Source organism: Molothrus ater, chromosome 7 (assembly GCF_012460135.2).
Source record: "Molothrus ater isolate BHLD 08-10-18 breed brown headed cowbird chromosome 7, BPBGC_Mater_1.1, whole genome shotgun sequence".
NCBI classification, from domain to species: Eukaryota; Metazoa; Chordata; class Aves; order Passeriformes; family Icteridae; genus Molothrus; species Molothrus ater.
Window position 1 is genome coordinate 21452703 of NC_050484.2, and position 13298 is coordinate 21466000.

Consider the following 13298-nt stretch of genomic DNA (forward strand, 5'->3'; position numbering starts at 1 on the left):
CAATAAAGTTGACAGCAGTTACCAAAAAAAAACAGAAACAAAACAAAACAAACAAAAAAAAGACACATGCTTCAATAAAATTATTCTGGTTTTTAATAACATTCTAAATTTTTAAGATATTAATCTTCTCTTCTACAACCCATTAGCATTAGTATGCGTCACTGAGTGTAATAATTAAAAAGAGGACAGTTATCTTGCCAAACTTTCACTGTTATGTTCCATGAGCTATTTTTGAAACTGATTTCAAATGAAGCAAAAATAAAAAGAATCTACTGCTGCAAAATGAAGCAAGATCTGTGCCTGCAGAATAGCCCTGTCCTGTTACACAATGTGATACGTTGTTTTAAATAATCTGGCACTGTAGGTAAACAGTTGCCTTATACTGCATTTCATATGACAAACACAATCACAATAGCTTTTGTGTGTCATGCAAAGATAAAGCAAAATAAAAATGCAATACAATCTTGTCATTTTACATTACAGCAAAGGGATAACCTTTCACCATTAATTAGTTAAAAGAAAACATATTCACAACAAAACGGGCTGAAAATATATAGAGAATAATCTTCCAGTTTTCAAATATAAATGAGCACATTAGAATTCCAACATATACGTTGCTCTGCTTATGTAAACAGTCTACCCTATAAATCCTGTAGCAAATCCAACATGAAGCAATTACACAGACAAAGAGATTGCAAATGACCTAAAACTGTAAAACAAACCCTGTGTTAGAAATATTTGTATAAATCATGAGGTCATACCTGATGACTTAGGGACTGTAATGTCTCACCGGTTCCAAGCTGCATGACCTTTCTATTTCCAGAGACCCCCAAAAATTGCATTTCCTGTCTTATCAAAGTACATCACAGACCTATCTATCTTTCAAAATCTTCTGGGCTAGTGAAGAAAGCATTAACAGCCATTCTGTCCATCAGTAAGTGCTGGAGTCATTACCCTCAAGATATCAGATCTTAAATATAGTTTCCTCGGTGCGATTACAGACATCCAGCAGTCGAGGAGGCTGACACAGCTATATCACTGATGCTGCTAATGCCATCTGAAAACAGTAAGCTTACTGCTTAAAGCAATCCTGCAGCGTCCAAACAGAACAAGCCACATCCTTCAACTCCTCACTCGCGTTTTTTATAAAACCTAGCACTGTCATTATAGATTTTGTTTTCATCTCTGGTCAGCTAAAGGAGAAATTAGATATTATGTAACCAGCTTTGCATTAACAAAAGAAAAACGGCAGATGAAGCGACATATCGAGGTTATCAGATTTTGCTTGCATGACCACTCCTCAGCAAGCACAGTCACCATTCACAAGCATCACAATCTGATCTAAAGGAAAATCACCAGAAATAAATTATAAACAACTCACAGGCAGCAAGGTATCTTAATTTCTCTGTGATACTGAAACAGCTATTTTTACGAAGCCTTGTGAATCCTAGTCCCTAATAAAATAAAAGCATCACTTCCCTAGTATTTTAGTGTCTATTTTTAATAAATTGCATGATCACTGCATTGTTTCCATTACTCCCTGCTAGCAGCCAGAAAACAGCATGACTTGAAAATGTGCCAGTGTTATGACAGCAAAAATGTGGTTTGATATCAAACAAAACAATCATGCATGAATTTCTTCTGATAAGAGAGACCTTTCAAGCAAACAATGTACAGTAACCTCCTTAATAATTTTAAAATTATTAGGACTATGAAGTAATAACTGGACTTTTTTATTAAAACATATATTTTACACAAAGTGAAATTTCCTAGTGGAATTTATTATTATAAACCATTATTTATATTTGCTATTGCTGGTATTATGGCAGCAAACACACAAATAAACAAACAAAAAAAATTTCACAGACCTAAGATGAAACAGTGCCACCAAACTGGTAGAAGTATCATTTTGCAATTTCTCTGAATTCCAGACCCATAGAACAATTATGTGTGTTCACTTAGTGAGATACTAATTTTGAGGCATTCAGTTCATCTACTTAAACACACAGGAATTTTCTGTCAAGACATATTGAAACACTTTGCTACCAATTGAATTTTACTGACAAATAAAACTTGTAAGAAAAAACTCTACCCTAATTTAACTTCAACTTGCTTCAAGTGTTATTCAAATTAATTTGGATGTCCTTCTTTACTTTAAAATATAAGCAGAAGCTGAAAGTAGAAGCAAGTAGTTCCAAATTAATTCACCCAGATCCTATCCTGTTAAACATTATTATTATACAGTTGTAGTAATCTGTCCTTTGTGTAACTGAAGAGTTAATCAAATTTGGTTTACAGTAATTCACATTATGGCACTGATAAAAGCAAACTGGTCTCACCCATTAATACCATATATTTCCCTTTAGAGGGAGAAGCTACCTGCTACCATTTTTAACTGGTTCCACTTTATCCAGTGTGCAACTGCCTCAGCATAAGGATGCTACATTTCCAGGGAAAGGGAACTGTCTGCCACACACTGCTATAGGGTCTCCAGTGAAGTGTCCAGCAGCCTGGCAGAGCCAGTCAGTGAAGCTTTGAAGTGCGGCAGAGAACCAGATAAGGCCCAAGTTGATGCTGCTTTTTATATTCTCTGAGAGTTAATCCTGATGTCCAACAACCTGACACTGTCTTTTTACTGCTGCTGGTAGTGGCAGTCAGGGAGCCACTTCTGAACATTGGGAATGTTCTCAAAAGCTGCCACTTTTCAACTTGCTCCAGATTAACTCAGTAATTCATTTTCAAACCAGAAAATATTACTAAATCTACACACACAAAAATAAGTGCATATGCACAAGAAGAGAAAAGGCCCTTCAAAAAACAAACAAGAGCAATTTAGCAATGAAAGGAGAAAACAGCTTTCCCGGCACCAGTATGGAATAGGAATATCCTCAACAGTAATATTCTTATTTCCAAAGGTAATTTACAAAAATAATGATACACCAGCACTATATATTAAGTTACTTTTTCCTGTACAAACTGTGAGCTCTGAATTCATTCTGTCCAGTATCTACTCACAACTATGTAAGGGAGTACAACCCCACATCTCTAAGTTGCCACTTCCAAGTCCCCAAAAGCTGCTTGCTGTGATACAAAGGCCAGTAAGATGGTAAAAAGTGATATAAAAATGTAGGTTGCCAAGCAACCTTTCATAAATATTATGTAGGTTCTCCCTGTGCAAATTTTGTACTGCATGATGATCCCCACTCAGAGAGTGAAAAACAGGCAGCCAGGGGCTCTCCCCACAGCTGTCAAATGCATCACTGCAGAGTTTCTGCCCACAAAGAGTACATGGTCTCTCCTCCAGCTGGACACATGAAGAATTCAAGAACTAGCAAAACACAAGGTAGAAGACTATTTTCCTGAATTTGGTTATGATCTCAGTATAAATTATAAATGCACCCAGAAATATAATATTATTTCTTTGTGCACATTATCCCAGCTAATGGAATACTTTCATTTAACTTATTCCATGCTTTTCCTCATGTCAATACTATTACCTTTTTGCAAAAGTGAAAATTTTAACATTTCATTAACAATATTAAAGCAGAGGGAGGGTAGAAATACAGTAACATTTTAAAAAATATAGATACTTATTCTGAGATGTTAAATCAAAAGTCTTGTAACCCTTCCCCTTTAGATTATCAACAAGTACCACTTTATGTCATACAAAAAATTACACACAAATATAGTTTGGTTTTATATAATTCTTCTTCACAGGACAAAAAGAAAGAAAATTCATTTCTTGTCAATTATGCAAGGTGAGATAATGGTCACTTTGAATTCACCACAAATCAGTTTCTTATCAAATAGAGCTGACCTAAGCAGTGAGAGAGCAAGCAACAGAAGCTCTGTCACTCAGCTTTTTAAATTAAGTGTAAGCTGTGTTTGCTAGTACTAATGATCATGATAAAGAACATTTGAAATTAGTGCAAGATATTGGAGACTGTGAAAGGTGAAATTACGTAGTGCTGCACCAAAAGAGCCAGAAGAACAATACAAATGCATATTTCTCAGCAGTAATTTGAGGGATCAGTTTTACTACATATTTTTATACATTACCAGAACATAGGATGAATTACAGCCGAAAAATCATAGTTGAGAAATTTCTGATATGGGAAAGCACTGCTAATATATATGAAGACTGGAACAGTACCAGGAAGACATGGATTACATATAGGACCACAAGAATAAAACTGAGGTAAAATTTAACAGTGCAAAATGAAAATATGTGAACTTGATCATTATTAAGTTTCTGCTGAAAATTGAGACCTCAGCAGTTGAAAATTACAGTGGATGAAATTTTGGGTACAAAGTAGATCACAAATAATTATGACCTATCAAAATGATGTCCCTATGGAAATGAAAAGACATTTTTAATTTATCAGGTAATATATTTCTAGTACAGAGATATCAACATTAATGCAATAATAAATTATATTAAAAATCTATTGTTCTTGATTTTGATGATCTATTGTCTGGAAGAGAAAGATTTCCACAATGGTCATGGAAAATTTGAGAAGCAACTGAAAACATTTGCTTTGTTTAGCTTAACACACCAAAGACTAAAAGAGAGATCTGCATAGGTGTGTCAAGAAAGAAGTGCCAAGGAAAAAGAAACTCAAGTACAAATTTGTAACAAGCACAAATCCATACTACGGCATCAATAATTTCGGGGGGTTTAACTATCAGAGGCTGGAGGCCTGAAAAGTGGAGGAAATCAAAATTAGAAAACACACAAAAGTGTATCTTGCACACCTCTATTTCTAAAAGATATGAAAACACTGACAAATGAAAAATGCAGAAATTTAAGTTACAGCAGAATTGGTATCAAGGACAGGACCTAAAGGAAAATGCATAGATTGCAATGAGACTCAACACTAATTGGCTTAGAAACCTGAATTTTAAAAAAAAGACATGATAACAGTTGGTTTCTCATGTACTAAAGACACCAAACCTTCATCTCGATACATAGAATGGTATTAACAATATAAAAAGCTCAGCAATTTCTCTTAACCAAAATAAATTTAAAAATCCAAGTTTTAGCTGATTGCTCAGATCAGGTTAAAATTTTATCTTTGTAGCTGAGTGGAGTAAGCTGAAAAGTAATTAATTATAGCCATTCTCCTTTAATCCTGATGAGAGGACTATTTCTATTGCTTTCTTTAGTCTATGTATGTCTCTCTTACTCAATTCTACCATTATATTACTGAGGTTTGGATAAAGTATTAATATCCTTCTTTAGGGAAAAAGGAAGATCATTAGGAAATTGAAGTTCATTTTTATTAACTCAGTTTAAACTTGCTTTATTTTACGGGCATCTCAAATGAGATACTGTCCAAAGACTCTCCTGGGATTATGTCAGCAGGCATTATATAAGTCAAATCAGCTCATCTGTGGACAGCCATGACTGTGGTTAAAGAAAACTCAAAACATTTATAAAACAAAATAAGAAACAAGTAGAGGCAGACCTGAACCGTGGATACATAGTCAAAATTTGCAAATTAACTGCCTGGTTCCAAATCTGCCTAGCAGATAATGCAGCTGTATTAAAACCTGCCTTCCCAAATATCCCACTGGTAGTGTGGCTGAATCCTAAATTTAAAACCCAAGCCTGTACCTCTGGCCAGTCCCTGATGATCCAGATCACTACATTACGTATTATTGACAAATTAGAATAAATTTATAAAAAACAGCCTCAAACCAAGATTTCTTTCCAACATTTTACCTTCAAAAACTATTTTAAAATGTCTGGCATTCCATTTCCCAGAAGATAATGTAGGAGAAGGCTGACATCTCCTTTCTCTCAGACTGCTGAGGAGCAATCTTATAATGTATATAACAGATGGTTGCTTACACTTGTACTTGGAAAAATACAGAAAATAAAGAATACAAATCTCAAAGCTTGCAATCATACATTTATTTTCTAAGCAAAATTATATTTATATAAATCGTGTATTCTAGAAAATTATCTGTAAAATCAGACTGAAATGGCCAATTTTAAATGTGTGAATAGAAGATGAATAGGTTCTATCTAAAATAACCATACCTTCCTTTTCTGACTAAAAAGAAAGCAAAGCTTTCCACGTTTTTAAGCATCTCACCAGTGTGGTAACTCGTGCCACAGCCTGGGAAAACCTTTCTACTTTTATTAACTGACTAAGACATGGCTGACCAAGGGCTTAACTTGCAACAACTGGGGATGTTGATTATAGGAATTGATTATAGGAAAACACTTCCCCTTCCTCAAAAAGGTGATGATGGAATTTGGACTCAATGTTATATAGCACAAGAGAAATTTACTTTCCTGGTAATAAAGAAATACCAATTTAATTAAACAGGCTGGAACTCATTAGCAAAGCAAGTTCTAACAGCCTTCCCACAGAAGGAGCAGCAGGAGAGGCGATGTTGCTCTGGGTTGATGTTGCCTGTCTCCCAGATATTACACAATACTGAAGTTGCAGCCTAGTTACATTACACACCTCATATGTTTGTTTCTTTTGATCCTTTTTCATCTCCTCTTGTGCCTGAAGAGGAAGAAAAACTCCTTTTCCATAAGAAAAATTTGTCAGCTCACTAATCCTAGATCCTTATCTGCCTCAGAATAGATCTGACTTTTCTAAATATTTTGCATTAAAAAGTTCTCTTTCAAAGAAGAGAAATGTTAAATTTTGACATATGATTACCATTATCCTCTCTGCTAGCAGAAAATGATGGCAAAATGCCAACTTGCTTGTCTGCTACAGATAAGACATTTCCAAGCTTCCATCCTTCCCTTCAGAGAAAACAGAAGGGGAAGACCAGCCAGGAGAAAGCCTACCCTGTCAGCTGATCCTCTAAGAAATAAAATTAATATTCTCCTAGAAGAAATCATTTTCCTCCGAGCCTGAGGTAAATGATATGCCTTACCATATGTTATGATGGTCCTTTCAAGAATGACAAATTTGATGAATTTTTCCTGGATGGTCTTTCTCTCATCCAATCTCTTCTCATCACCTCCAGCTTCTGCTGCAGGCAAACTCTCAAGAGGCATAAATCAGCATAGCATCACCAAATTATATAACTTCTATCCCCTGGGGATTTAGCCCCTTCTATTTCAGACTTAGCAAAAAGAAAAGTGCCTGTGCATTCTTCAATAATCTTTTTGACCTGTGTAGAGCTTGAGAGAATTACCCTGACACACTACTGAGCCATGGCAGCAGTACACCCATCATGAGCAGACAACCCAGACATTTTTTTAAAGGAAGAGCTCTATAAAGGTTATGTCCAACTACAACATATTCAGAACTTGCTTTAAATCAGAAAAAAACCTTTGCTTCAGTTCAAACAAAGGGGGGAAGGCACAGAACAGGTTCAGTCTAGTTTCTTCACTGTTTAAAAAAATATTGGCATAATCTGAATACAAACTCAGCTTTGCACTACTCATTAGTTCACCTATACTTCTAGGCAATCAAAATGTCTGAATATCTCTGCCAAACCCCAGATACCAGATTATTTGCACATCATTTTTACATCATGCTCCTTTGAAAGTTTTACTTTTATCAATAAAATATAGATACAAATACAGATATTTTAAAAACTCGTCTATCAACGCACAGATTTCAAAAATTCTCATTTGCTGTAAAGTATACTGATTCTGAAGAGAATGACAATAAACAAAGATTGATTTTAGACAATATTCCTCAATCAAAGCTCATCCAAAAAGAAAATTGCTAGATATATCAGTTAGCACCAAAATTTCCAGGCTGTTTTAACTGTTTATTTCAGCCATGTGAAACAAGTGGGTTTGTATGTTTAAATATTGGAGCACAAACCTAATATTGTTCCTATGCAAAATACCCTCTGGAATCTTAAAAGACTAATGTGGGATAAGAATTGCAAGGATTGGGAAGCAAGGTCACTGCTTTGAAAGAAGGCATTGGAAGAAAGGAGATATTACTAGAGTATAATTTAGGATTAGGTTAGCTTTGACAGAAAGCCATACAACAGAAAAATGCAAGAGAGTAAAAAATGCTTTATGAATTCAATTTATCACAAAAATATGTCATTTGTCAGAAAGATTAGTACCTAATTTTATCACACTTATAGCTACCAAAAAAAAGTTAACGAGTAGTTTATTCCAAAATCAATTCTAAAATGTGATCACTGACACAAACATTTGCTTTCTCAAAAAGTTAACAAAGGATTTCACATGGAGATTAAACAAGCTAAGATTAACTGCACCTGATCTATTTTGCCATCTTTTCTCTGTGAGGGGACACAGAAAAGCTGTTCAAGCAGCACACACATCACTAACAGCTAAACTTCTTATTTATGATGGTGCAAGGTGAGGCATCCACAGCCTAAACAGGCACTGGGCTGGGGGCAGCCTCCTCTGGTTTATGTAAGAATAATGAAAGGAGAGAAGAAAGAACAGCCCCCCCCAAAACTAGAAGCAGGGCATAAAGCTGGTGTTGGGATATTCTGGAATAAATTATGAAATAAGAGACACAAACTATCTAAACAAGACAAATCCATATATGTATTTGGATTTAAATGGGAGAAAAGGTATAATTTCCAGGGACAATTCAAAATGTTTTAAATTGCCCATATGGGGTTTTCTGAATATTTAAAACCAAATTTTATGCTCAATAGCGCAAGGACAGAGATAAAAACGTTAAGACCTCAAGGAAAAAAAAAGCCAATGATTGCTTCAAAGGTAGAAAACTGGGACAAAATGGTCATTGGAAACTACAGAGTCTCCCACAGGAGCTTAAAAAGTCAGACATTGCCTGCTTTTCTATTTAAACTGCCTTTCAGCTACCTACTTAGGTAGAAGATACTTGCAAAAGTGTAAAGGTATAGAGGACAATGAAAGATAAAAGAATACTAAAATGAAGAATATGTAAAACTTAGATACATTCCCATCATGGAGACTTTCCTGGTTTTGAAGGGGAGTTGGTACTTTCATAACTGCTTGTGGTATGATGATAAACAGCAGCTAAAACAAAGCAAAAAGGTCCACTCCTATGAATAGCAGTCATTTTCCTTCCAGTGCATACATATACACCATACAGACAGACATGAGGAAAGCCTATCACTTGTCATCCTAAACTATCACATGAACCTGGACAGCATAAAAGATTTTTTGTGCATTACACACAAAAATAGAGCTAGAGAGCCCAAAACCTAAATGATCAGATCTATCATGACTAAATATCCCCAGGCTAATAAACCTTCCCCTTTGTCCTGAAAGAGAAAGCCAGCAGCAGCCAATTCACCTTTTTCCTCTCTCTCCATCAGGAAGAAAAACAGTGCTGGGAGCAGCTCCCCAGAGGGTGAGGATGGCAGACACAAGGTTGGGTCCCAACTTAGACAATTCTTTCCTGCTCTCACCTGCTCCCCATGAACATCAGTGGAACCACCACACATTCACCACCAGTACAGCCCTATCTCAGGCCTTCCTGCTCTCTTGAAGTCTTACCATTTTCAAAGTTGATGAGAAAAAAGTCAGATGAGTCTGGAAGCAAATACAAGACTAGGTGAGAAAGAAAATCTCTCCTATTCAACACCCTTTCTTAGGATTCTTCTTAAATTACAACTGTGAGCCATTTCCACTGAAATTTTAGAGAAAAGGGTAATTATAAAGCAAGGGCATTCTCCTCACAAAACAGCTGCCCAGCAGTCTCCTCCTCAGAAGCTACATGGCTTCAGCCTGTGCTATCTCCAGTGTCCTGAAAGACACCACATATGTTCTTGAACTAAAACCTGATCACTGGGTTCTCAGACCAGACTCAGGAACAAAATGAAGGCCTGGAGAAACACTGAAGTATTGCTAAAAAGATTCAGAAAAAAATGTTTCCAAATTTGACCCAAAAATGTTGTGCTGCTTCCTCTTTGTAGAAGAAATTTGACATTTAATACCATGAAATTCATGATACGATACCGTTAAAAACTGACTTTGAAATATGTCACCTATAGAACAGTCTCACACAGGAAACAGTGCTACCTTTGCTATGGCGCTTTCAAAACTCAGCTGGATGAAATGCTGTAAATCTCCTACACAGATTCACTTTCTGTTATCAATGCACTAAAAAATTCTACTTAGTGTCACACTTCATGGCTTGTTCAGCTGCACCATGCCATACACTGAAGTCACAAGTACCAGATAACTTAAATACCTCATATGAATATGAGACCACATCCTTGGAACTGAGCATATTCTGTGATTCTGTGATCCCTGTAAATGACACCAACCCAGACAACTCTTTAAGTTATTTTGGTCCATAGGTTGGCTTAAGATGAAGAGTCTTTTAAGTAAAAAGAATAAATGTAGTTTACTATGAAAAAACTTGTAGGAAACTGATACAAGTTTTAACTGCCAGCTGCTTGCAATTTTTTAATGAGGTAACACCACAGAGACATCATTTGCAGTAGCACTGGAATTGCAATTGTCAAGCTTGATTTCAGTTTACATTCTAATGGATGACCTCCAAGTCCTGGATTCCCTTCTACTTTTATTATGCAAAAACAAAAGGTAATGAAATGTTACAGAACATGTTCATTAATTTGAAGAATTTTCAGATAAATTACTAAAAGTTAGGATTTGCTGAAGTGAAGCAGAAGATATTTTAAAAATACATTAAAATTTCAGTTAGTTTTAAATAACTGGAATTCTGACTTCATTAAGTACATGTAAGGAATAATATTTTTGTTCTTTCCCCAAAACCTGTTTTTCAGTTAGTTTTTTACTACCTTTCAATGTAATATATTACATCAAAAAAATCCACCTCAGATATAATCCAAGAACATCCAAGAATTTATTATTGTCATTTCTATAATAACATATGTATTATTTCAATAGTCTGGCTATTCTCAAGTTCATATATAGTACTTACTTTTTATAGTATTATCATTATACAGAATGATTCACTTCAAGTCACCAACCCAATTTTTGTCTTCAAGGATGAATTCTACAGTTTAACATGTTTTGTTGTGTGCCAGCTTAAAGGACAATAGTATGCAAAAGGAGAACCATGAAAAGAATAATTCAAATGTGGCACCTGACACACTACTAGTAAAAGTTTTGAATATTTCAACTATCTACAATGTTTTGCTATGGCTGGCCAGAGGCAATGTAAATCTTAAATGCAGCCTTCTTCCTACACAACAAAGAAAACAAATTTCCTTTGAAAACAAACATGTGGCAGTCAGCACCCACTTAGTAACAAGGTGAACAGAGACTTCTATCCATTATTTCATCAATTCTTCCCATCACTAAAGCTCTTATCATACAACATACAAAAACCAAGTTTACCGTAACTCACTTTAAATATTACAGCTGTAACATGAATCACTATAAATAACTCATCCAACAAATTAATTAGCAACAAAAGATTTTAAAATTCGCTCAATGATAACAGGAGAAGTACTTAAATGCAATAGAAATAATTCATACTAATTTAAAAGACAGTACTAAGCATTATAAGCCACGAAAAGCAGTTCAGACCATGTCATAAAAAGAAAATTCTCATAAATGTTTCATTTTTTTTAAATTACTTTCTTACCTCACTTAGCCTCCAGCAGTCGATAGACCATAGGCTTATCTATAGCCTATTCTAACTTCAGAAACTACTCAATCACTTGACAACGAAAACAAAACTAGGAAAGCAAGGGAAACCAAATCAGAGCTTGAATTTAAGTTACTATTGTATCTGGGCCTGTTGCCTCGTTCTCACCCTGAAAACAAAACATATCTGCCACGATCAGGAAAAACAGAATTAGTCTAACTAGAATAAAAGAGTTCTCTACTCAAACAGATGCTCCATTTACGCACTTTATTACCTCTCCCAAAAATACAATGACTAACACCACACTGTAAGCAAAATTCTGAATCTGTAATTCCTAGCACCTTCATATCCATTCCAAGAAAAATGCATTTTGCTTTCCCTCACTCACGCTCTCAAGCCACTCTACCAAGTTGACATTCCTGCATCTAAGCCTATTTTCCAGGTCATCAGTGTGACCTTGTGCAAAGCCTTGCAGCCAGCGGGATTTATAGCTGGATGGCATTATGCCCACATGGAAACTTAAACTGTCTATTATTTTTGTACTGGTGAGGTAAGCAAAGACTTTGGGTTTTCTAAAAAGAAGCTTTTGACAATATTAATCTTTGTAAAAACACCTTCATGCATGTCAATCACAGAGGAAGGTGTGGAGCACTGGGCACTCCACCCAGATGGTGCACAAGGCAATGCCAAAGGCTGACCACCAGCCTCTCCCATACTCAGGAAGCCAAAGATTCTCATATGCTACCAAAGCACAACAGGTCATGCAGGTCACAGAAAACACTTTGAAAACACTTGATTGCAAGAGAAAGGTTGATCTCCACTCAACTTGACCTCTTCTGCAGGTCCGTAATTTTTCTTATATGTAACTGCATTTCTCTTAACCCAAGATATAACGAAGTTAGGGCAGCTATCACAAGTATTAAAACAGCAGGATCTTGGTAAAACCGATTTTTCAAGCAACTTAAGAAATTAGAATTCAACCATTATCTTCCTGATTTTGATAGCCCAAGTGCAAGGTTTTTCTTAAGAAATACATCTATTTTATTTTATACTAATTCTCATCATCAACATTAGCAGGAATAGTAGTATTTAGCACTTCTGATTTGAACCAGGGCTACCAGCAAAGCAGTGAAAGGAGGTGGAAGGTGCAAAAAGCAGAAGTCAGAGCCAAGGATCTCTTTTCCTTTGTTCCAGCTGGGAACCCAGGCTGAGGGATACCTGGCATCAGCAAGGTTCTGATATCTGTTCAGGTTCATCCTTTCTTTTCTCCCCAAGCAGAGCTCTCACAGGGGGCTCCTGCTGCTCCTTTTCCAGCAGAGCCCCCACATCCAGCACTGTGGCTGCACCCAGTCTGTCATAGTAGTCCGTACACTAAAATATTAAATATAGAGTGCATTAATTATTCATACAGCCCAGTCTGACACATTAGATTGTATGTCACAGTTATCCTAAAGGTAAAAAATGTTGAGTTTTACATAAAATTCATTAAATGTAGTGAACTAATTAATGTTAATTAGGTAATAGACAAAAAGAACTTAGTATGTGGTAGAGACTGGTCAATTTTAATACAGTGTGTATTGTACTGCATTAATACCTTGGCTGTAATTTTATGCTTAATGAGCAAAAGGAAAAGCTGATTATTCAGAAAGAAGAAAAAAAAATCACATGTGTTATGTGTTGGAAAAATAGCCTCAGGTGACAGAGGAAATACTAACCAAAGGAATTGGCACTCTAACAAAGAAAGTATCATTT

At 35.7% G+C, this 13298-nt stretch overlaps 1 protein-coding gene across 9 annotated transcripts in view; it reads right to left on the bottom strand.

Annotated features, from left to right (window-relative positions):
* SLC4A10 (solute carrier family 4 member 10) overlaps nt 1–13298 on the bottom strand; it is a 166229-nt gene that overhangs the window by 112557 nt on the left and 40374 nt on the right. For 4 of the 9 annotated variants that reach the window (XM_036386558.2, XM_036386557.2, XM_054515408.1 and 1 more), the window contains exon 1: nt 762–1046. The exons of 3 other annotated variants lie outside the window; for them this stretch is intronic. In XM_036386558.2, coding sequence (XP_036242451.1) covers nt 762–842 — 81 coding nt within the window. In that variant the 5' untranslated portion in view covers nt 843–1046. Of the gene's footprint in view, nt 1–761; nt 1047–13298 lie in introns of those variants that run through there. 2 more of the 9 variants (XM_036386562.2, XM_036386560.2) reach the window with 1 other exon arrangement.